General features: G+C 38.0%; 1 protein-coding gene across 4 annotated transcripts in view; it reads left to right on the top strand.

The window, feature by feature from the left end:
• The window catches only part of ARHGAP10 (Rho GTPase activating protein 10), a 143,589-nt gene that overhangs the window by 39,509 nt on the left and 78,008 nt on the right, over positions 1–26,072 (top strand). For 3 of the 4 annotated variants that reach the window (XM_068680922.1, XM_068680924.1, XM_068680925.1), the window contains 6 exons: positions 1,962–2,057; positions 2,148–2,209; positions 14,934–15,005; positions 18,240–18,341; positions 20,911–21,021; positions 22,940–23,044. In XM_068680922.1, the coding sequence (XP_068537023.1) occupies positions 1,962–2,057; positions 2,148–2,209; positions 14,934–15,005; positions 18,240–18,341; positions 20,911–21,021; positions 22,940–23,044 (548 nt within the window). Of the gene's footprint in view, positions 1–1,961; positions 2,058–2,147; positions 2,210–10,716; positions 10,852–14,933; positions 15,006–18,239; positions 18,342–20,910; positions 21,022–22,939; positions 23,045–26,072 lie in introns of those variants that run through there. The other variant, XM_068680926.1, reaches the window with a different exon arrangement.

Raw genomic sequence — 26,072 nt, forward strand, 5'->3', positions numbered from 1 at the left:
GAGACAGTCTCGCACCATGCTGGTAAGGCTTGGCAGAGCCCGGAGCCTGCTGCAGTGTTTTGGAAGCCTTGCAGTCTGGGAAGGGGGTTTTGGGGAGTGTGGTGTGTGGGCATGCTGGCCCTAATGCGTACCGTGCTTGACATTATTTGAGCACTTCACCTCTAAAAGGGGGAAGCAGAATAAACAATTCCATCCTGCAGCATGGAGCTAGCTCTCATATGACAGAGCTTTGGCAGGGGATTATCGGATTCAAGAAAATTAAATAGATTTGGGAGAGTGTGGGTTGCTGGACACATTCTCCCACAAATAAACTCTTTTCAGCCTTGTGTTGTGACTTGGCTCACAAATAAGCATAACATTAGATGTTTAAGAAACTTATTTTTCTAAACTTTTAATCCTTTCACAGCTGGCAGAATATTTTTCCTTTTCTGTCTGCTTAAGGAACAGACTTTTAGCCCACAAGACCTTTGATTTAAAATATCAGTGTTTCCTTTTTGATGGGAATTATGTTGTTTATCCTTCTTCCTTCAAGAAGCTTTAGCTAGTGAGCAGCATCCTGCTGCTTTTGGGTTGAAAAGTATGTGCACGGGCTCCAGGAGCAGCTGTAGAAGGGAGGCGAATACCTGGCAGTGTGACTTTGAAAGGAAGAAGGTGTTGTACCGTAGGTGAGAAAAGGGTTAAGGAGAAATGGGGGAGAAGAAGGGAAGGTGGAATGACAAGGATCAGAAAGCGTTTCATTCATTTTAGGTTGTCTTGCTGTTCGTAGAGTATTTGTGATTCAATCCTTGAAGTAATTGAATTGTACTTATGGTGCAGTGTTGTACACCGAAGTTGTACTCAACTTGACACATACAACATACAATGCATTGCATGCAGGACCTGACATAGTCATTTAAAAAAAACCAAACACTTATGTTCTTTTAGCTCCTGTTTAATATTAAAGAACAAAATGCTTAGCCAGTGTGCTAAAAGTTGTTCTTAGCCCTTTAGAACTGCATGTGATATGAAAAAGATTATAGATTAACTAAACATTTCACATTGTCCTTAACCTTGGCGGACAACAAAAATGCGAGTAAAACCTTTACTACCGAGTAGGAGTGTACCAAGACACACATCCTTTTTTTTTTTTTTCCCATTGAGCAATTCCTTCCCTCCAGAACCCGTGACACTTCCAAACTGCACGTCAGCACAACAGAGAAGTGTATAATGCTTATTCATGGTGTTATAAATCTTAACAAGGGCTTCAGCTGATGTTGTAGCTGAATATAGAATATGATTACTTCCTGGGGGAAGTAGAATGTAGCCCTCTGACCTCAAATTGTCCAACACCAATAAAATAAAATTGGGTGGAGAAAAAGGTGTTAATAATAATAAAAATATATAATATGAAAATAAGTTTAATGCTGTGCCTACAACTTTTGGCATAGTTATAAGTCCATAAAATTTCTAGTTCCAGTGTAGTAATTCTTCTAAATTTGGTTTATGTATGTAATACATAATTTGGTTTATGTATATAACGTTTCACAAGCAGAGCTATCTATGTGAAGTAGGTATGAAATCCTAGTATCTGTGTTTGTGTTAGCAAATGAGTTAGCGAGTTTAGGTTAGCAGAGAATCCTTTTGCTGGCACAACTTACTCCATGTTGTGGCTTAAACTTCTGTAGTTACAGATCTGTTTGTGTGGCCTGTGGCCTTAATTGTGGTGTAGTGAAGCATAAGAATAGATCTGATACTATATCCATGATCATACCTGCTCTGTAATGTGTGGCCTTGTATAAAGAAATATGTATGACAAGTTCCCAGATGAGACCAGAAGAGGCTTAGGCAATACTTGATGCATCTTGTAATGTTCTTAGGCAGACCTGTTAGAGTTCCCTGTAAAAGTTGATCAGGGATAGGAGGATTTTCCAACCTTCTTAAAATGATTCTCTAACCTTCAATCTGTTCTTTTTTTTTTCCAGACCTTTCTGCAGCCCAAAGAAAATTTGCACATTCTCTGAGAGACTTTAAATTTGAATTCATTGGTGATGCAGAGACAGACGATGAAAGATATATAGGTAGGTAAGAAGTGACTATAAATGGCTATGTTTTGCCATGACATCTTGGTAACGCGATTAAGCTTTTTTTTTTCTGTTTTTGTATTACAGATGCATCACTTCATGAGTTTTCAAACTTTTTAAAAAATTTGGAAGAACAAAGAGAAATTTTGGTGAGTTTCAATAAACATTTTAAAAAGCTGTTTGTGTGAGCTGAGAGTTGCAGTTGCTTGCTGCTTTTTTAACCACCAGGCCATTCATATTGATAACTTAACAGGGGAAGCTCTCACTGTGCAGTCTTTGCTCTGTAGTTTGAAATTAGAGGCAGCAGCTACCTCTTAAAGAAGGCTATCGTGATAACGACAGATAACTATGAATTGGCTTAAAATGGTAGTACCCCAACAAGTTGTGACTGGGGTGAAGTCTAAAAGCACCATGGTGGTTTTTACCTGTTACAGTAAAAAAAAGCACAATGGAAGACACAATAGTACGTGCAGGAGGACATGTGAGATTGGGAAGCCGGCCAGATTTGGATCCAGGATCTCTGTGGCACCAGCTTCAAGATTCAGGTGTATTTGGGATGCAGTCTCTTGGCTGGATGCAGTAACAGATTTACAGCCCTCTTCTTCGTAGGCAGGCAGTCTGGTGGAGACTTGCGTATGCAAACGTTTAGTTGCTTGGTTGTGTAGATGGGAGTGTTTGTTCACATATCTGTGATTGCTTAGGGTTTTAGTGTCATCGGGGTCAGGTTGGCTGCGTGTCGACCATGGGCTAAGAGCTCTACAATGTGCCTTTGCTGTTTTAATTTCCTGACAGAAGATTTGCCTGCAGTGTAGGAGGATGTAGACAAGCAAGAAAGCTGGTGAAAAATTTTTGCAGATTTTTCTATCTGTGGCAGTCTTAAGCCCAATAATATTGATGTTACGGTATTATGTCCTGGTATGTTGTTTGGATATGGAACTGTATTTGGGTTGGGGCTAAGGGCTGTGTGGTTCCTTGCAAATTACTGCAGAATAGTGTCTTTATTTATGAGACAACTTTTCAGTATCTTGCTTTGCCAAATTGTAGGGATTGCTCCAGTATGTAATAGTGCTGCTTTTGTTCCTTGTAATTCTGAAGTACAGCGTTTGCTCTGCTTTTTCCTGCCAGCCACTCCTGTATTTTATTTTAGTGAAGTTACGTACATCTAATTAGTGAAATTCTTTGGGAAACTTCTGCAATGAAAAATACTTCCTAGCCTGTCATGCTATTTTCCAGTCTGTATTTTGATGTCAGGTTTTGGAGAGGACTTGAGAGTAATGTGGCATGTTTCAATGATGGTGTCAATAGATCTTCAGCAGTGACAGATTACCAACACAGTAGGCTTTGCAGAATCCAATGTTCTCTGTATAGTGAAAACACTTCTGTTTTTCAGCCTGAATGCCATAAAACAGTACTACTAATTTTTTGGTATGCTGCCCATGCTTACACAGAAGGTATTATCACACTGAAAGCTTATTCCTGTAAGTTTCTTGATAAGAAAAGTATGAAATGCAGTATCTTTTAGAACAGTGGTAGTTGGATTAAAAACAACAACTGGGGAGTATGAAATATGGTGGGGCAAATATTTAATTCCAGACAGAAACGATATGCTTTGAGTTACCAGATGTGTGGCCTGTTCACTGCATCTGTCATCTTGGAAATGTTATGTATCGCTTTTAGAGTCAGCTAGTACAACAGTGGGCATAAGTCTCTGAGAAAATGATTGTGTGGTGATTGGTGAAGATCATTTTCAGCTGCTGCTCTGACTTTTTTTTGACTTTTCAGTGTGTGTTTGAACAGTGAAATGAACTCTAGGGATACTCCCATGGAGAATAAGAGGGCAAATTGAACTCAGATGTTTGGAATCATGTCAGAGATCCAAACAGTTTCTATTAAGATGTAAATATGATAGCAGGATTCTTTTCAAAAGCATCCAGTCTCCTTCATGTTAGCTGTTCACTGAGTGTTTTTCCCTGATTGTTTTGAAGGTGACCAGGAGGTTTCTGACTGCTCACTTCAGTGCTCTAAGTGCTGCAGATGAGAAACTTCAGTCATATAAAATAAGCCTAAAGAAATCCATGAATAATTATGAAACTTAAGGCATTTCAGATATTGCTGTGCATTTTAATTTTTATGCATTTGAGAAGAAGGTTAAGTTTTTCTTACCCACGTGGTAAATTAAATACAATTTCAAGTGTGTTTTATATGTGAAATGAGATCCTTATCACCTATAATTCTCATGTTTTTCAGAAAGTATGATGTGTGATGAAGCTAGAGTCTATAAAACTTTGTTAGTGTTTACTATAAATTCACTTGGTTATTGTTTGTCTACCAAGTGTTCATTTGGTGGATATTTAATAATTTAATTCAGATGTTTCAGTCCTGCGCTTCATGGTTGTATGACTTCTCCCACCCCTTCCAAAGGCTGCCAGAATCATGTCCCAGTTGTCAAAGGATTTAGTGGCTTGTGAAAGGGGAGGTCGGCCTTAATCCAAGCATTCCACCGAGCTGTTACGGAGTGGCCAAGATAAAAACAAATTACGCTTTTCCATAGCACCATAGCTTGGTGACATTCCTCAAGGCAGAGAGGAAAGAGGTCATTTTGTCCCTGAGGATATTCTGGAAGTGATTTTTTTTAATGTGTTAAGGATGAGTAGAGTTCTAGGGCTTACATTCCATTCTTTTGGCAGTGCAGCAGTTTCATGGAAGTGCAGGGTTGAATGGGACCCTTCCAAGTTACGAGGAAAAGGTTGGGGATGAGCAGGCACCAATGCAGTGATGCTAAGATGCTCAGTCCTTCTGTCGAGCTCTTCTCCCACACAGCAGGGAGGGCACCAGCCCTCCCCCAACCCCAGTTCTCCTGACTGAAGCAGGTTTGAGTCTTTGTGATATGGTGGGAACAACAGATTTGGCTCGCTGACCTCATTTAAGCTGTGCTGATGGTAGGCACCTCCTGGGGGTAGGGCATCCCCTGACAGCACTGATTGCATGACTGGTGTGTGATTATTCCATTTCCTCATTTGTGGCCTTCCTTTTTACCACCTTTTATACTTCCCTTTCTTTCACCAGTCTTCTCCCAGGTGAACAACCTGCCCCTATCCAGCGTTCTCTGCTGATTCTAGCTTTGGTAACTGATGCCCAAATGTGATGCTGCTCTTACTGTTCCCTCAGTTATCTCAGCAGTGGGTGGTACTTCTGTTGCTGTGACCCTGATGTTTGCGTGCTTCCACTCCCTCAGAGGTCTATAGTGTTCCTCTTACTCAGCTGCCTGCAGAGTTCTGCTGTCTCTCACTTAGTTCCCCTTAACCATGCTGGTTAAGTCCAGGCAGCCCTCATGGCACCATCAGTAACTTCTGTCAGCTTCTCTCCCTGTTGGGTGCTGTGTCCAGTGATTTCTCAGGTCTGTCCAGTGGCTCTTCTCCTGTCCCATTAGCTTTTTCCTGTGTCAGCGCTGAGTGAGTTGGATGGATTTTGCCTGCAGCCCTTCAGAGGTGTGATTTGTAGTAGGGTCTTATGTACCTGGATCATCCCTGATAAGTGCTTGTCTAAACTGTACTTTAAAAAAAAAAAAAAAAAAAAAGAAATAAAATTCAGGGACAAACTATATTTCTAGTTTCACTCTGAGGTTTAGTTGTTATTTTGTTTTTTTCCCCAGATATCTGTCCTGTCTCCTTTTACTGCAAATTAAATTTATTTTTTTTGGCCTTTTCTACTGTATTCATGGAGTAAAACTCATCACTTTTCCTTCATAGGAGAATTTTCACTGTTACCCTTCCAAAGGCTGGAAGACTGCTACCCTTTCAAAGTAGTTTAGACATCTCTCATGTCAAAATTATTTGGAGTCCCGTTTTCTGAAGCTCTGACACTTTCTCTTGGATTTAAGTCACTCCATATGTACATTAGTCTGGTGGAGTTATTTGTAAGTCATTCCACAAATTGTTACTGAAAACTGGATCATGCAGGAAACTAGATTCTACTTCAAACATCCTCTTAGCCAAATATCTATTTCTCAACAGTTTTTCAACTATTTTTTTCCTCGTTCTTCTCATGGTTTATTTGTTAAGACCAGGTCACCACCTTTGCTTTTGAAATTGTGGGGTGGGTTGAAAAACTAATAGAGGAGGTTGGCTACGATGCTGATCTCAAACAGGAAATTGTCATTCTTCACCAATTCATAGTGTTTTACCTTCTATACCATTCCAGGACTTAGGATTGGAACTGGAATGTCTGATCCATTCATCAGTTTCTGCATTTTCTTCCTTTAAAGCTGCTGCTGTTTGCTCTTCTGCCATGCTCTGGCAGCTTGCTACCTCTCCCCTTCATGTGCTTTTTGTGCTCTTCAATTAATCTAAAGCAAAGCCTCTTCTAATTAAATGTAATTAATTCTTCATCTATGCAATATAAGAAGAATACACGTAATTATTATTAAGAAATCCTTACTCTCCTTAACATCCAGCTGTTCTACTTTGTTAGATGGCTTGTTAGAATTAACTGAGATATTTTTCTTCAATTATTAAGATTTAAATTTGTTCTAGAGTCAATTGCTTTTTTCTTTTAACTCTTTCCAGTTGAATAATGATTTTATAGCTTCCCTTCCCACTGTTTTCTGAAATACCTATATATACGTGTATGTGTGTGTATGTATGTGTATATATATATATATATAAACAAACTCTTTTCCTCATGGATTTCTTTGCTCCCTCCCAAATAAAACAGGTTTTTGCCTCAGTCTTTCTAACTTTATCCCAAGTAATTGTGCATTTCCTTTTTACTTCATCACATTTTCACTTTCGATGGCATTTTTGTTACAATTATATTCACCTCATTATATTTCCTGTTAGTTCTCTAAGGCAATATGAATTTACTTTGATGTGATCTCTTCTATTTGCTAGTTTTGGCACAATTTTATTCCTTTCAGTATCTCCTAGAAAAGATGGTAAGTTCTAATTCTTGAGCATGATATTTTTTTAACCGTTTTTCATATTAAATAGGACTTTTTTTTTTTTTTTTTACCTTTCATAAAACTGCTTGCAGTCTTTCCTCTTGAAAATCCTTTTGCATTTTTAATCAGTTTCACCAGTCTGTCAGAGTCTAGTTCAAAATAGCATCTTTGCAAATGCATTGTTTAGAAAGAATTATTATTCCCAGAGTCTATCAGGAATGTAAGCAAATGCACCTGTATTGATTTTTTTAAAGAAAATAGCTTGGTGAAGTCTCTCTATTGTCTTCCTTCTTCTACCTCCAGTGACTTTAAAAAAAAAAAAAAAAAAGGGGGGGGGGGAGAGGTTTCCTGGCTGCGGTTTCCCAAGTTAAAAGAAGTTAAGGTTGAAAGGCATACACTCAAAAGGTTAAAGGTAAAATTTAAATCATCTGTGCAAATATGTACTCACACTTATTCATGTTATACAATACTAACCTCTTATGATTAAAGTATTTAAATACATGAGTTTATTTCACAGGTGAAGTGCTCACTTAACAAGTAGCGTTCATGAATAGCTTACTATTACCTTTTGTTCAGTGGCTATGTATTTGGTTTACACTGATCCTATGTTGCTGTGAAGATGGTGCTATTAATTTTTCTGTGTTTTTCCTTGGTCCTCAGCATGTAGATATTTAAGGGTTCATAAATCTTAATCTGTCTTCAAAGTAATCTCAAGAAATCTGTGAAGGAACAATGGTTTTACTCACTGATCTAGGTAAAAAATATCCAACAGTTTTGGATTTTCAATGTAAGGTGTACAAGATCTGCTCAATCAGAGCTCACGGCATTTTATGGTATTCTGTGTGTTTAGATCCTGTTAAATCCCTTGACAATGCAGGCTGCTAAATAAGTGTGCCAAGACAGTGAAAAAAATACGTAATTGTGTACCACTTCTGAAAAATTAGGTTGCCAACAGCCTAGTGAACATCTCAGGTGAGGAAATAGAAGCACAAATAATTCAATTTCTCAGGAGCGGCATTTAATAACTTTAATCACAGGACCTAGATCCCTCCTCCCCCCCCCCCCCTTTTTTTTTGCCTTCCTGCAAGCTGTCTGATTTGATTTTAAAAAATGTAACTCACTGGAGCATTTTCATTCTGTTATTTCATCAATGGGAAATGTTTGGAATTTGCGTTGTAAAACTTTCATCAGTTTGGGTTTTGCTGGTTGTTAATAACACCACTGTTTCTCGTGGAGAACAGCTCTGACAATAATTGAGCAGTTCATACTTGACTAAACACTGGAGCTCTTGTTCACTGTTAGATTCTTTGCCGTTCAGTGGCATTGTTTTACTCAACTATGAGCTTTGCCATGAACAAAGAAAATGAGTATTACGCTATTTCCTTTTCAGAGTAGCCTTTTTGCTTTGTCAAGATCTTTATACAGCCCAAGTGTGGACTGGGAGTGATTCTCTGTTCTTATGTGAACCCGGCCAGTGTTGGGTGTGTTACACTGTTGAGCTCTGGCATATTGGATTTGCTAAAAGGAGCTATTTCCTGGAAGCTTTCATCCATTTCAGATGGGAAAAAGCTGTCTGTATTTCTTCTCCTACTTGTTATGTTTATTGTTTCGTAGTATTTCTCTAAATAGTGGGATGCGTTTAATAAGAATAAATTTACTCAAAAGACATGACTATTAAATATTTCTTGTAAGTAATCTTTATTACAAACCACTGTCTTCATTTAGTTTTCCTATTTAAAATGAAGTAATTTTCTTTTTGTGTTCTCTGCTTATGATACCAGTTTAACTTTTCAAAGCCAGCTGTCTCATGGCAAGTGTATCAATGCAAACATTCTTTCAGAGCACAGCATAGCATATAGGTCAGAGGAGGCATTTTTAACCATCTGTCCTTTAGGTCAGTCATAAACTTCCACTGAATGGAAAGAACCTTTGACAAAAGGGGACAAAGGAGTCCTGCCACTGTACCATCTGTAATCCAAGACTGCTGCATTTAAATAAAGAAAACAAAACAAAAACAAAGCTAAGTATGAAGAACAGGAGTGTGCCAGTACCACAGCTTGTGAAGCAGGGTTTGGTTTTGGGAACAGTTTCTGAAAGTCACTGTTTTAAACCCCAGGGGTAGTTTTCTGGAACATCTACGAGGAAATTGATTTGTTTTGTTACAGGTACCTCATGGCATGCTGAAAATATACAAAATAAATTGTATCCAAGAATACCTGTCTGACACTTTATTACCAGATGTTTTCCCGCAGAAGCAATGAACCCAGAGGACTGGATGTTCAGTACTATTTTCATAGCTTCTGCACACATGCAAAGACACAGCTATTGATATGCGATGATATACCCTTAAAATCCTTTAGTCTGTAGACTCTAGTCCTTCTAACACCCAAATTTCTCAAATACCCTTGTTTTCAGTCCCAGTGTGTGACTGAGGGAGGCTTTTGCTCTTATTTCAGACTGTAAAGCTACAGGGAAAGCTCTAGAGCAGTGAGAAAATCCAGAAGATTTTACAAGGTTAAAATGTGCACTTGAAAATGAGCACATAGATTAGGGGAATAGATTTGGGTGTTGGTTGTGCAATTGTCAGTGCTCCAGTTAAGTACAAAATGGGTGCTGAAGAGTGGGTAGAGAGATGCCGCTATGTCTGCAGGGCGTACTGGCAGGAGAGCTGTCTGGTACAGCTAACTGGGAGCGTGTTCTTGTAAGAGGAAATCATGTTCCCATGGGAAAATAAAGGATGGAGATTAAACCTTTGCAAGGAAGCGATTGAAAATAACATTTGACTTCCTCTGCAGTGGAGCCGTATCTGAGCGGTTACGTAACACAGGCTTTCAGACACAGAGTTTAATGTTTCCAGAAACTTCATTATCAAATTGAGGCGTGTAGCAGAAGAGATTTTTTAGAGGGAGAGGCGTTTTTTTTTCCATTTCTTCCCCTGCACCCAAATATTGGAGATCCCAGAAAGTCACCTTTTGTACTAGGCTGAATGTTGCACTTCCTTACAAGGAACACAAAGAGCTCTGTATGTCCTCTGTGAGCAGAAATGCAGCTGCAGGTAGTAAAGTTCTTTATTAGAAAGTACACTTCTTTATTTAGCAGCAGTGTTACCTACTTTATTATTGAATCACTGTTAGCTGTGTCTTCCTTTCCGCATTCTCTGTTACATTGAGAAGGGCAAAACTTCCTTCCCAGATCCAGTTTCATTGACACTTACTCAGTTTCACGAGCTCTGCCCTGCTGGCTGTGGGCCTCCTCCTTTGCTTTGTTGACAGGGAGAGACAATCCTGCCCCTGTCCACAAATAAATCTTCCCAGTCAGTGCACTGGGAAACTTTAAACCACCCTGTCTTGCTGTTTGGCATGTGGTGTGCATTCCAGTTCCTTTGATGAGGCTTTGGAAGTAGGTACCCCTGTGTCACTGTGCAGTCCGTAGCAAGGTACATGTTTATGGCTTTTTTTTTTGCCATTTTTAGTAAGCCTCTTTTGTGTGGGAGGATGCTTGGATTCAAAATGGAGTAGGGTCAGTGCAGGAATTTCTCACTGCCAGGGTTTATTGACCAACAATGTTTAACTTCTAGTTCTTTCAGTAAAGGCTGAAGTCATTTTTAGGATGAATGCTGGGAGACCATAGTTGCATTTGTATAACTTGCAAACCGAAATTTGGTTAACTTTGGTTGATCTCACCTTTGTAACCACAGAGGCCAGGCTGAGATTCTGTGACAGCTCTCGTGGGTTGATGTCCCTTCACAGCCCATGTAAGCAGCCTTCCTCTTCTGCAAGACAGCCTGGTTGTGGCCGCAAGGGGAGCGGGAACCTGTTGGTGCTGCGTTTCTCAGACAGACTGCTCTGGAGGGTGAGAAAGCATGCAGAGAGCTTTGAGCGCTGGTGGATGGTTCTGTCTGGCAGGTTCCAGTGCATGGGAGGAGGTGTTCAGGGAAGCAGTTTCTCCCTAAACAGCCATTCTCCCGCCCTCTCTGAGAAGAGGAAAAAAAAAAAAAAAGACAGGCTAAATGAAGTCGGTTGTGGACTGGCACTGGCTGGTGAGTTACCTGTTGAATCTTGTTGACTCGAGTGACTAATTGGCAAGCTGCTGGAAATGTAAATGGACTTGCTAATGGATTTAGTCTGTGCCTTTGTGGACTGCTTGTAGAAAATGTTGGCTTGGGCCTCTCAATCTGCAACCTGTTACAAATTTCTTTTGAAATATATGGAGCTGTAAAAGTCAGGATTATCACCATTCTGTAAAATGTCTCTGCCTGAGCAGGTGAAGTTTTGTAAGGGCATCTGAAATTAGGAGGTATATCCAAAGCTGAAAGCCTGCTTCAAGATACTGTTGGAAATGTTGGTTACGGGGATCTCCTGAAGTGATGTTGGCAATGATGATTTTTTTTTTTTTTTTTTTGCTGCTGTTCCCAGACTTACATTAAAATGAAGTTTAATTCTTTGGCCTGTCAGTAGTTGCAACAAACAGAATAGAAATAGTATAAGCAGTTTCAGGTATTCGGTCCAAGGCATGTGTGCATATTGCATTAGACATTTCTGAAAGCATTTGTGAAACCTTGACGTTCATAAAGCTGATTAAGATAGTGTTACTTGAGACGTGACCTCTTTATATTGATCACTTAGGGCTTACACATACCATAGTTTGCTTGCTGGAATTTAAAATCGGGTATATGTTCCTTTCAGGTAGGTCTGGGTAACTTAGGGGTATAAGGAACAGAAAAGATTTTTGTGTGTAGAATAAAAAATTAACTCAAGAGTCATACAAAAGTTGTTGAAAGAGGCAGGAACATGCAGTTTGTTATTAATTAATATTTAATTTGAATTCCTGATATATTTTCTTGAAAGTGGTGGATGGATTTTGATGTAAACTTCTTTAAGGGAAGGGTGTGTAATAAATAAATTCAAAGGGCCCTTAGCTTTTTTGCTTATTTCTATGTACTGAGGAAATATTTTTTTCTACTTATCTGTTATCTAGTTTTTTTTAAAAAGTAGTGTCTTTTGAGTTCCCAAGTTATAAATATGAATAATATCATAAAAATGTGTACTTATTTATGGAATGAAAACAACTTTTTCCATCTCTTTATGATAAGCATTGAATTCTAAGTACTGGGAAACACTTCAAATTCCTCCTTTTGTAATTTAATATTGTGCATTTTGTAGCTATGAATGTTTTCATGTATATGAGTCAGAAGAACAGATCTCTAATTCACTATGTACCAGTCACATCTTGGTTGACAGCTTCTGTATGTACAAACTCTCACACTCCTTTCGGTGAGGAAGAAATGTTCCTCCTATATTTTTATATGTGGGCCCGGTGTGAAGCTCCATAAGAATGATCAAAGAGCTGCAAAATCCCACTTCACCAAGAAATACTCATAAGCACTGCTGTTTAACCCGCTCAGAGAAAGCAAAAGGGGGTGACAAATCATAAATACCTGCAGGGCAGGCAAATTTCTGCTGCAGAGGCATCTGTTACAAAAGTTTGTTGAGCAAAATGAGAAACTTTTTTTTTGGAAGGAGAAGAGGCTTGTTTTTCTTTTAATGAAAGAATTACTGGCTTATTTTACCACTGGCAACACTGGAATCTTTATTTGTTGGCTGTCTTGGAGGGAACATCCCATTTTGATTGAAAGATTATTTTCTGCTTCAAACAAATACCTTCAGTGGTTCCCATGGTTAATGCCGCACAGAAGTGTAGCAGACCAAGTGATTTGTAGCCAGCCCTTCTGGTTTGTGAACCTCAGCCTTTTCTGCCCATGTTTTTTTCTTTCTGCTGAGCCAGGTTGCTGGGATTTATTTTGACTCGGACTTCATGTTCAGCATGCATCCATTGCCTGTTGACCTTATGTTTCCCTTTTCGTTGTGTAAAAGTTCAAAAAACTAAGAAGCAACTTGTTGTTAGATGCTAATTTTTAAGTTTTTGACCATTTCAGTGCTGCCTTTAAGCACCTCCCTTTGTGAAAGCATTCTGCTTGGCTGGTACCTGCCAGCGCCTCAGGCCTCCACAGCCTGCGGCTCTCCTCATCCTCCCCGGGCTCCTCTCTGAGGAGGCCTCACAGCCTTCCTCCCTTACTCTGTCAGTGGAGAGGAAACTGGCAGAAACAACTCAAACTTCTTGAAATGTTCCCAAACTGAAGGATTATTCTGTCATTATTCTGTCAGCCTCTGGAGAGGTTCTCTGCTTGGATTTGTGTGAATCCTTGTAGCCAAGCCAAGAGAGACTCCGAAGGCCTCAGGTGATGTTGCTTGGGGTTGCTCCAGTTATACATACAACTTGCTGTTTCCTTTCAGCTCCTTCAGAGTTTCTAGGGAAGTTTTGGGAGCCTCACAAAAGTGAATATCCTAAAATGCCCTAGAGACCCCAATAACTGCTTGAGTAAATAGGATGCAGCATGCCGGGTGGGATGGATCCTTCCTGTAACCGCATTTTTCAGTTCCTCTTTGGGACGTTTGACTTCTCTGGCTGTCAAGTCCTCCTTTTTCTTCTTCCGTCAGGTTTGTGCTAAAGGGTACTTTTAGTGTTTCTGACAAAATTAGGAAGTGAACGCAGAAAGAAAGGGTTTGGGCCACAAGATCAAGTGCTCTGAATTTAGGGAATATCTGAGGATGACTGTGCAATGCTTAGTTTGGCCCAGACTTGCCCAATATTTGAGTTTCCAGCTAGATAAATAGGTTAGCATGCTGTTGAAAATTCAGGGTTGCTCTGGTTACGGTGAATTGGCAAGATGACTCCCACAGTAATCCCCGCATGGCTCCAGGGCTGGGTGGGAGCAGACAGTGCTATTTGGATTTGTGCTGTGCCAGATCTCTAATATATCCCTCGTGTGTTTTATGATAAGAGCTTTTCAGAAGGCCAGATTAGGCCTGCAGTGTTTTATCTGAAACCTCTTAAATTTGGAGGGGGGCGGGGGGAAGACTTCTGCTCTATCTGAGGTGGGCTTCCAGGGAGCTCTGCCTGCACTCCTGGCAGCTCAGCCCTGGGCTGGGGTGACTGAAGTGCCCTGGGGCTCTGCCTTGGGCCTGGGACCACAAGGAACCCCTCTGCTCCTCCACATCTGCTGTGCTCTTTACACTTTCTCAGTGCTCCTGTTGTATTTAAGAAATTCCAGCTTTTGCTAAATTTCAAATGCTTTTAAAATTCTAATTCGCGTTCACAGCAAGACCAAACTTAAACTTATTTATAAGCTAGCTTTCAGTCTTTAAGTGGCATGTTGTTTTCTTTTTTGTTTCTTATGATAAATGGCCTCATAGCCATATTAAAAAGCTCAGTGATGGATGCTGTGGAAGAGACAGATTAAACTTTACCTAGTCAACTAAATTTCTCATTTCTTGTCTCTACACCTCTTGATTTTGTAACTTAGGTTAACTTGAAGCTTTCTTAATGTAATTAAATTTAAATATTTGGAAATATATATTTCAATTCCTAATGGTTTTAGCTGTGTATTAAAAGCTTATTACTTACACCTCAGTTGTCCATTCTACAGCTGTTTCCTGTGTTTTTGCGTTGCTGCAGAAATGTGTATGTCCTCAAATGAAAACTATTTTTTTCTGTGTGGCACATTCTGGTGTTCAGTTGTGGAGGCTGTTGACCTGATCTGCAAGACTGGCACAAGTAAAGCAGTTACTGTTTGGCTGCAGCCAAACAAATGCAATTTCTGCATTTGTTCAATTGTTTTAGATTTGTTTTAATTTTCCTTACAGTGAATTGAAAGACAAGATAGAAATTTTGAAACCTTAAATGAACTCAGAGACAGGATTTTTTTTTGAGTTAGGACTCAGTATCCCACCATGTTTTCCTTATAAGCCCCAGAGCTTGTTTGTCTTTTTTTCCCCCTTTTGATTGATGGTGCTAAAGTGACTTAGTGACTTGTCTGTCTGGCAACAGAAGCTTAACCTTTGCTCTTTTTTTTTTTTTTTTTTTTTTTTTTTTAGGCACTCAGTGTTACTGAAACTCTGATCAAACCTTTGGAAAGATTTAGGAAAGAGCAGCTAGGAGCTGTAAAGGTTTGTCACTCGTTTGCCTTTATGATAAGTTTGTTTAATTTCTCTACTTGGATCGCAGCGCAGTAATGACATGTGTTTGGCAGAGGGAAACTGTTGTTTATATTTCATGTGTTCACACTTCTTTTCTACTTTGAGAACTTGCTTCAGAAACAAATGGAAAGTGTGCTTAAGAAGAGAAGAATGTGTCCTTCTTTCCTCCCCCTCCCTTATCTCTTCTGTCTGGAATAAGAGAAATATAGCTAACAGCCTAATGGATAACTCTGATTCACTTTATTCTTATTTGCAGTTGCACAATCAAAAGATGAAACGCATTAACTACCCAAAGAAGTTCATTTGTATGCTTTTAGCCTTATTTATGCAACTTGTAAAGTGAACATTGCTTTTATTTTACTTGAATAAAATCACTCATTGTTTTAAATAAATCACTCATTGCTCTATGTGACTGAGGGAAAAATAGCAATGGAGTGGCTAAAGACAGGATCTCATTCAAGGTACTTTTATTTTGGTGAAAGTTGTCAGTAACCTTTCTAAGGTTGCCACTACATTGTTGGTATTTATAAAGCTAAGCCTCATGGGTTAAGTACAGACTAGCAATTGGATAAGTATAATAAGGACAATTTTCACCTTGCTGTATCTGTCTACCTTCCTTCTTACAATTAGAGATTTAAATACTTATTTGAAAATGGCAGTAAATAGCTGTAATGTTTCCCCATTTTCTGTTCCAAAACTCAATTTGTACATTTTTAAACTACCACTCTGCAGATGTTTTATTTTATAATGTCATGACTTCACCAGCAGTGATATCTAACGTCTCAGATAACCTTTCAGTTTCAGGTGAGCTATACATTTTGACTTCAGCAGGAATGATTAACATATTCTGAATCTGATTTCAGTGTTCATGCATGGAAAACACTCTGATAATAAATTATTGCAATTTAATAATGCAGTGGTCTTTGGTCTTTTATGGATGTCAGAAGTTCAAACCAACATCCAGTAAAAACCGTAATTTAGAGTTGTTGAAGGAAAAATAATTTGTTCTAAATACAATATATTGTCATTTATATGGTATATTGGTATATTTAATGGATTATTTCAACAGAGTATTTATGGTGTAAAAGGATATTACCATTTTTTTGGGTAAGAATTGCTATGTTTTAAATTACTTCATGATCTTTACTCATTTCCTAGTCAGTTCTGTTCCTGATGTTTTTATCATGAAAATTTACATTCACATATTCTGAATGTCACATTTTGTTTGGATGCATGCGTCTTCCCTTGTCTCTCCCTGCAACTCTTTCCATGAAGTTGAAGCTCTTATTGGTATTTGGCCATTTTGTGGACAGAACTCTTGGTGAATTTAAATAGAATGGTCTTGCTTAATTGTAGAACACAGAGAAAAATACTCTAAAAATATTTAACTCCTGGAATATTTTAACTGAATATTTATTCAGTATAATCAAAGTACTGTCATTGGAAATATAATTTTGCATGGCTCTGAAAACCGTGTTACGCCCTCTAATACCAAAATGTATCTAGAACATTGTATGGGATGAGCCTTAGGAAAAATAAATACATATATATCTACTGTGACAAAAGTTAAATCTGACTCGTGTTTTCATGTGTTTTGCATCCCTTGTTGATGAAAAGGTCTGAATTAGGTTAAAGAAGACAAAGAAAAGAGCGGGGAGGAAGTTAATCTCTGTAGTGCTTGAAGCTGAAAAACTTACTGAATTACTCCTCAGTGAAAAATTTTACTGCTCTCATCTCTAGCTGCATGTGTAGTTTCTGATTGTTTCTGTTTTTTACCTATTTAGAAGTAAATATCTCTTCTTTTCTGGTAGCATTCAAATGTTTATCTGATCAATGGAAATTTTGCTAGTATAAACACACACCTTTTTTTTCCCCATTCCTCTTTTTTCTAAACTGTGTATGCTAACATGTTATATCTAATGAATCCCACATGCATATTATATCATTTCTCAATTGATAAGAAATATTGTGGCTTTTTTTTTTAAAAGGTATTAGATATGTGATGGAGGAAAAAGCGTTTTTTGTAAAATCCTTTACTGAAAAGCAGTCTTAAACAGCTTAGATCCTCTATAGGAATGCCATCTTGAAAATCAAATCCTGCAGAGAACAAAAACCTGCATGAATTATTAAAAATGAAAGATTAGGATTAAAAAATGAACAAGTATGTGTGTAGAGTCTAACCAGTATGCTGAATAGATGCATATATAATGAATATACATGAATATATGCAGAATTCTTAATGTCATTGAACTGGTCTGTTTCTGATGAGCAAATCTGTGAGTGCTTTAATAAGGATTTTTTTTCCTGTTTCTAAAGCTTTATTTTCTGCTGCAACTCATACTGAAAATAGCTTCAAAAACTGGTTGGTTAATTCAATCAGTACTGACTTCTGTCTTAACACATGGAACTGAGGAACTAGAAATGCAGAAATGAAAGGGTTGTTTGACAATGTCATTGTCTTAGATCCAAGAACTCAAATTTCCTAGAAACTTTTCATGTCTGTCTCTCTTCCAATATGTTGCTTTTAATGACCAGACAAATGGATGATTAGTACATGCGAATGCTATTTGTGTGTGCTTGTGAGAGATGCTCTTCTGCTAGCATGATTTTATGGTCCATGGAGATTTATCTTCTATTTTTTTTTTTGTCATGGGTGCAGCAGCAGTCTAGCAGATGTGGGAATTCAGCACAGAGTTCTTTGGTTTTAAAATAAAGAAATCTTACAGAATATGAAGCTATATTCACTTTGGTTTTTGGGCTGTGAACCTGTTGCAACCTACTCAAATGATCTTTTCTTTCTTCTCCTCAGTCAGTTATAGAAAGTTCTTTTTTTTTTTTTTTTTTTAATGGAACTGATGTTTCTTGTGAAGTCCTCTATTCAAAAGATGTGGATGATCCCTGAAAATAATGAAAAACACAATAAATCAAGAAGTTTTTTTATAATCAATTTTAAGTGTTCATTTGCGTGTTAAACTTCACCGTGATAATGTAATGGGATTTTATTTCAATTTTTTTAAAAAGAATTAGTTGGAAACATGTTTCCTTAGTTAATGGAGTATGATATTTTGCTTTTCTTTATATAGAAACTTAAAAGAATAAAAGAGCTTTTTTCTTTGATGAAGTAGAAAACTTTAAAAGAATAATGAAAGAGGCTTTTCTTACATTTTTATTTATAAATGAATGTTATTTTGTTCTGGTGTCTAGGAGGAAAAGAAGAAGTTCGATAAAGAGACAGAAAAGAACTACAGTTTGTTAGAAAAGCATTTAAATTTATCAGCTAAGAAGAAAGAGCTACAATTACAAGAGGTATTGCTGCTGCTCTTCTTCCTTTTACAGGCTTTTGAGTAGATAAATGTATTTTATGCAAAAGAAGCATTCATAGAGGTAAACAAATTTCTGAAAGGTTGGTGAGAGTTGGTATTTGTTGAACTTGATTTTATACCCCACTGTTTTCTGATTCAAGGGCTTTCCTTGAAACATATATGAAGCATTGGATGTCATGTTCTTTATATAGTTCGGAGAATATTGATGTGCAAATGTATTGTGAAAAACTACGTTTCTCTTACGACTTTAGCCTATATATAAATTGTATTACATTGTATGTGTTGACTTACTACTAAGGATTAACACAGAATGCTAATTACAGTTAGATTTATATTCCAGAAAGACATGTTTTTGTACTATTTTTTTTCCTCATATGTTTTGAGGATCCACTTTTTTCAAGTAATGCTACAGAAAAGTTGTTGACAATTTATAACTTTAAAACAGATCTGTTTTCCCTGGCATTCCTTCTCTCCGTGTGGGTTTTTATCATCATTTGTACTTGTAATAGCTTTTATTTTTGGAGCAACAGCAAATAATAGTTGAGAAAAGAGCAGAGAGATCTTGCAGAGACTTGCTGTAGGCAGAAGGATTTTGTTTGAGAAATAAAATTGTGCCAGAATTATTGATGATTAATCTATGAATGCTTTGTATCATTAAAATCCTAAGGGTAGGAAAACTTTTCTTGTACAAACTTGGGAAATAGTTGTATATGATTGCATGGGAGCTTCCTTATTTCACATTACGTTTGGCTAGTTGTGTCAATTCCTATCTGGAATGAATAAAGGATGTGGATATAAATTCGACCAAAAAAAAAAAAAGATAAAAACCACGTCACAGTGGAGTATGTCTTACCACACCATAGGCTTTGACTCTATTAATGGAGGGATATTCCTGAAATTTTACTGAGGAATGGTCAGCATCTTATTTCTGAATTTCTTAGTCAGCACATGAAATACAGTGCAACAGTGAGCAAGCTTGCTGGGTGCACAGGAAGATTCATGACTCTAAAAAATGAGGAGAAATGCGGTAATTTATTTACAGAGGAAATGAAAGGAATTGATAAAATAGCTGTGTTGGCTATTATGTTCTTGGGGGATGGGGACAGACTCCCAAAACAATAAACAATCAAAAAAAAAAAAAAAAAAAAAAGAGAAGCAGGCTTATTAGACTTTGGTAAGACTGCTCTATATATGGCACTGATTAGCTAAGTATCCTAGCAAACCTGCATTTTTCTATGTCTGTACTTCACTGCATGTGTATATCATTATAAGCTTTGCTGACAATTCAAACAGCCCCTGTGTTGCATGGCTACAGGATGCATCAAAATGACTTGTCTTTTTTGAAACATTTTTACTTAATGATGTGCGTATCAGTGCTTTCCTTTTTTAATGGCATTTGTTGTTATGCCCCTTTAGCCACTGACAGATTTTGAGCACTGAGCAGCAAAGCAAAGCACGTCTTAGGGCAAAAGTGTCCTAAAGCTTATTTGAATTATCCTCTTAAAGCATAGTGGTCAGAGTTCTGTCTGAAGGATATAATCTTGGTATTTAAGAGAGAGAGTGTGGTAGTAAGTCCTTCACTTCGGGTATTCTCTACTTCTTTTTGTAGTTTAATGCAGAAGCTTTAATGGAACTTATAACAGTGTTTTAGCATTATCACATGGGTGAAGACAAAGTGTTAATCACCTACAGGATCCCTCTCTGCTCTTCTTTTAATGCATTTGAATGAAGGTCTCCATTATCCGGTTTTTGAAGTTTCATAGTTTAATGAGGGTATGCGTAGCACAAAATGTAACTTAAAGAAATAATTCATATATGCTAGAAAGTTAAATATTTATGTAAGAATGAATGGAACTGAAATATAACTGATCAGGATCAATATGATGTTGGCATTTTACCAAAGCTGAGCTAAAAATTAGCTGCAGCTAATAAGGCTGCATTTTTAAATATTTGATGATCTGTGGAAACTTGTGAAATGTCTGCCAATAAAAGAACAATTTCTTTTTTTTTTTTTTCCTTCTTGGCTATATTGTCAATCAGAGTAAGCAAAGGTGTGAGACAGGTATAATAGCATTCTGGCTATATGTAGCAGTCATTTGGGGTATAGAGGAAAGCTTACAATGCTTTCAAAACCGGTGAAATGCTTTTCAGCAGTAACTTTTTCTTCCTCAACTGGAAAGTTGATTCCCCCTTTTTCTGATGGAAGATGCTGTTAGCCCTGTCTCTCTGGCAGGCACCTTTTCAGCATTATTATTGCTGAAGTACTTCCTCTGATTTATTTGGCTTGGATTCCATTGAAAAGAGGCTGGAAGAAGTGTTATCAGAATGTTCCTAAAAATTTAATCTCATGAATCAAAACAACATACGCTATCTAGTAAAAGGGAATTGTTGCTTCCCTTTGAAAGTAAACGAATGAGCTCTGTAGTAAAGGAACAAGTCCTGGTCTGGAACAAGTTCTGTTATCATTTGCTGCTTGTATGCAATACGTGTGTCAGTTTGAAGCTGTCTGCAAAATGTCTTTGAAACTTCATAAGCTATATTTTTGTTTGTAGGCAGATAGCCAAGTGGAGCAGAATAGAAAACACTTCTATGAGCTGTCCCTCGAATATGTATGCAAGTTGCAAGAGATTCAGGAGCGGAAGAAGTTTGAATGTGTGGAACCTGTAAGTACCAGGGAATTCAGTCTACCCTGTTACTCATAATGGACGGAGAAAGAATGCAGTTGGACAAAGGCCAGCCAAGGAGCTGCTTTCTGAGATGTATGCAATCGTGTGACTTAACAGAATTTAAAGCAGTCTTGCTACATCTGTGCAAATTCTGAATACAGACACGCTTATCCAAGCAGCTCAAACCTTATTTTAATTACCACAATTGATTTAGATTCAGTGACATTGAGTTTCAGATAATGTGAAATCTTGTGCAGTATTGAAAAAAAAAAAAAAAAAACAACACCTTGATTTATGGTGTAAGTTAGAATAGAGGATTCAAAAGAATGATGATAGGGTCAGACTTCTTTTTGCATCTTTTAAAAAAAAATATTTTTTTAACACCTGAAGTGTTATTCTTGACTAATGTAACCTTTTTTTTTTTTCCAAGTTGAAGGTTGCACGTAAAGGCCTGTTAATTTATATCTACGCTTCTACACTAAAAGGGTGCTTCTGACTAAAAAGCTCAGTATTAGGTAGTCTGAAATGTTTGATTTCAAATGGAGTTGAATCTATGCACAAATCAGGGGAGCTGGAGTTTCACTGGAGTTCAGTGAAAATCATACATGTGCTGACAAGATTAACCTGAGCCTCTGAGAAGTGGTTATTAAAAATTTCCTGAAATGTGAATTAGCTTTGTAAGATAAATGCAACTTCATAAAGCACCAGGAGAACAGTAAGTGTAATACATAGATAAAGGGAGGGTGTATTGTAGAACTGATTTCCATTCACTTGCATTATGTGTTTTTGGGTCAAGTCTCTCCATTTATTCTGATAAAATTATTTAAAATAAAAATAAAAACAAGTCCCAAGTGACCTAATCAAAGTAACTGCTCATTATGGAATTAATTAGAGCTATAGATTTTAATACATCTTATTTCTATATGAAAGATTGTTGAAATAAAATCCTTCAGAGGGAGTAAATTGCTTTAAATATTTTAACATTGTTCAAGGAATGGTAAAAATTTCTTTTCAGTTCATTTTTTGTTTCCAACCACTTAATTTCACTTTTCTGAAAACTCTCTGTATGGGGTTAAACTTTGTTATTCAATTTGTATTTGAAATTTTCTGTAGTAAACTGAGGTTTAATTTCTGGATGCTTATCTCTGTTTCCCTACTTAATGCTTTAAAAACAAACAAACAAAAAAACAATAATGCAAAACGGTTTATCTGTATGTGACTTAAGACTCTATTAAACGCATTCTTTGATTTGGTCTCTGTAATAAAGAGAGTTGTTTGTGTCACTTGCTTCTTTCCAACTACCTGAACTAAACAGGAGAGGTAGGCACTACTGCACCCTTATGGAGCTTGCAATACAGCATGCAGTCATTCTTTCTTTAAATTAAAACACTGAAGTCAGAAACCGCAATACAATCACTTCTTAAGTTCTAAGAGTGTCAGGTCTGTGTGCAGTGATGAGTAAAGCTGCTGGAGGGAGAGCTTCTTTCACCCAAAACCAATAAATCTGCTATGAAAATCATTTCAATGTGGTCGTTAGAAGGGAGGGAAATAGTAACTAAAAGACAAAGATCTTCATCACCTCGTGCACAAATTTATTCCAGACATCATGGGTATCAGAGCAGCTGATAGAAAACATTACACAGGGAGGACTGGGAGATAGGCAATATACATTGCTTACAGTAAAATTTAAAATTGAGATGAGTTGTGAAATTCCAGGGATAGGACCACACCAGAATCCATGAATACATAGCCAATCATTTGGATCCAAATAGGTATTCAGAATTTGTGGACGTTGCTGAAAATGTGTTTTTAAAAAATAATTATCATCTCTGATATTTCTGTAAAAGACTACATGCAGCAATCATTCGGGTAAATGAAGCTTTACGTTCTGACAAGTCTTTTGTTTGTATTTCAGGTGCTATCATTTTTTCAGGGTTTGTTCACTTTCTATCATCAGGGATATGAACTTGCTAAAGACTTCAGTCATTACAAAATGGCCCTGCAGATAAATATACAAAATGTAAGTTGCGATTGATATTTATGCCTCTTAAAAGACTTTTTGCCAGAAAATATTTGTATTGCCAAAACTTTCCTCATCGTGGTAGTCCGTTGCTTGTGAACTTCGAGGATATAGTGCCATCTTCTGGCTAACCAACCACATCACTGAACAAATCACTGCTGATTCCTGTGAGTTCTCATTTTGTGGTTTGTAATACATCTCTCAAAAAGACCTACATCCCTGTTGGTTGGTGGTACAGAACTGTACAAGGAGACTCTTGGTGTTAGCTCAGGATTGAAAGTGCAGCAAGCAAGGTGACAGGCTGAAGCAATGGGGGTGGCAGAATCAGTAGTCAATTGGTCTGTTTTCTTCCATGAGCTTTGTTAAAGAATAAAACTTGCTCCACATGAACACTGGTGTGCCAGAGGCCTTTTGATAGCAAATAAATCTTGTACCTTACTCTAAACAAGCAATTCATGATAGTGCATCCCTTTTGTTAATCTCCAAGGGCACCTGGAATTAAGACACTTCCAGGAGGCTGCAGACTAATTTTAGAAATGGCTTAACTAGCAGATAGTAGGGAGACAGGAAGGTAGAATAGAAGACTGCGGTTACTGTAATACACAGCGACATGATCCATGTGTCACCACACCATTCTTGTCAATTTCTTTCCACACATCTAAGTCTTCATGTTTCCCTAGAGCTGTTGTTTAGTTTGGGTAGGAGAACTAAATAGTAGTAACTTCATAAACAGAAGTCAGATTTCCTGGCAGAAATTTCAGGACCAACTTGCTGCTTCTGTGTGCTTTGTTTAATGGAATAAGGAAGAACACACAGTGGCAGTTGGTAGAGGGGACCTGGCTCAAGACAAGCAAGAAGGAGAATGTGAGAGGGAAGCTATGATACAGTATTGAAGAGCTGGATTTCAGATTGTAGTTGGAAAAGAGCCAGAGATGTAGTCTGAAGAAGTGACGAACAAAAAGAAAGCTAATCTCAACAGATGCATTTCAGTCAACTGCGTGATATTACAGTGTGCCCCAGGAAATCCAGAAGAGATTGAACATAACAGCTGAAGTTTTATGAATAGATAGAAAGAACAACCTCTATTTCAAAACACAATAGAAAGAGGAGAGTAAGAGGAGAATAAAAAGATGAGTCTGCAAAGATCATGAGGACACATAGCAGTCTGCTGTACTGAAGATAAAGAAAACATCACAAAGGAAAAATGAACCGGGTCTTGGCTGTTGTACAGCTGAGCTGCTAGTAGGACAGGGGGTTGATATGTGTCGTGGTTTAACCCGGCCGGCAGCTAAACACCACGCAGCCGTTCGCTCACCCTCCCCCCTCCCTCTCTGGGGTGGGGGAGAGAAATGGAAAGTGAGGCCCGTGAGTTGAGATAAAGACAGTTTAATAAGACAGGAAAATAATAATAACAAAATAATAATAAAATAATAACAATAATAATACAATGGTGATAATAGGAAAGTAATAATAGTATGTACAAACAAGTGATGCACAATGCAATTGCTCACCACTCGCTGACCGATGCCCAGCCTAACCCCGAGCAGTCCGGCCCCCTCCCCCCAGCTAGCCACCCCTATATATTGTTTAGCATGACGTCAGATGGTATGGAATACCCCTTTGGCTAGTTTGGGTCACCTGTCCTGGGTCTGTTCCCTCCCAGCTCTTACTGCACCCCCAGCCTGCCCGTTGGCAGGGCAGAGCAAAAGGCTGAGATGTCCTTGGCTTAGTATAAGCACTGCTCTGCAACAATTAAAGCATCGGGGTGTTATCAGCACTCTTCTCATCCTAAGCCAAAACACAGCATTCCACCAGCTACTAGGAAGAAAATTAATTCTGTGCTAACTGAAACCAGGACAATATGTTAGAAATACAAGGGTACAGGATTCAGTACAGAGAGCCTCGCTGTGTATGAACAGTGATTTCTCAGCAGAGCTGTAATAATTTAATTCAAGGGGGTGACCACAAATAATTGCTCTCTAATCTGTGGAAGAAAAGCTGATGAGTACACTTTGATTCTTTTCCAGTGGTAGAAGGTTTGCTGCTAAAATTTCCTCACTTGTCTACGTTTTTGGAAGCAACTGGGTGGGGTGAGAGTTCAGAGTAGCAGTTTCCTTCAGGTAGATATAAAGTACTTAGTGCCTCAAACCTAAGATGTATGTTTAGGCTTTCAGCTGTGTTTTAGCATTTCCTGAGAAACCAAATTATTAATCATACATTAATGCTGTGGAAGTTTAGGAAAGCTTCTAAATACAGATCTCTACCTAGCTTACCGTCCTAAGAGAAAGACTCCCTGTACATATTGTTCCATGAAAGATCAAGTGGACCTCTAACAACCATTCCCCAAAACTTCCAGCTCCACAGGGTCCTGTTCCTTCTTTTCTGTAATAGTTTGGAGCTACATACATGTGTACGTAGCATAAGCATGCCTACAGTGTTCATCTTGACACGTTTTACATGCCTTTGTTCTCTGGTCTGCTACAGTTCATATCTTCCCATCCCCTTAGCCTTTATTTTTGTTCAGGTTATCTTTACTTTAAGAATGACATTGGTTATTTTCTCTCCATACCGTGCCCCAGATCCTGCCTTCCCAAAAAATGGAGGAAAGAAAAAGAGAAAACCCAAATTTTACCCCAAACTCCAATAAGTCAATGCTTTCAACAAATAATCTTACTCTCTTGTGATAGTCTTGCATGTCTAACTTGATTCCCTGTGCTCTCTCAACCCTTGCTTGCTAAGTGCAACTGGGACTTTTCTCTTGTTATCTCAGTTCTTTGCTCAGCCCCATGCATGGATCCTTGCAGCCTTGATGATTTCTCTCCTGCAAACAAAGTGTGGCTTCCTAGGGAAGAGGAGGACGTAGCTTTGCTGGTGGAGAAGCTCTAATAGACTCCTGGTTAAACTCAGCTTTGTCATAACACAAAGGAAGACAGAAAGATGGTGTTGAAACAGCATCCCTTTCCTGTCAGTAGCAGGTTGCCCTATAGGTGTGAAACCACCACCATTTGTGCTGTTTGTGGTCTGATTC

Source organism: Anas acuta, chromosome 4 (genome assembly GCF_963932015.1).
Source record: "Anas acuta chromosome 4, bAnaAcu1.1, whole genome shotgun sequence".
Classification (NCBI taxonomy): Eukaryota; Metazoa; Chordata; class Aves; order Anseriformes; family Anatidae; genus Anas; species Anas acuta.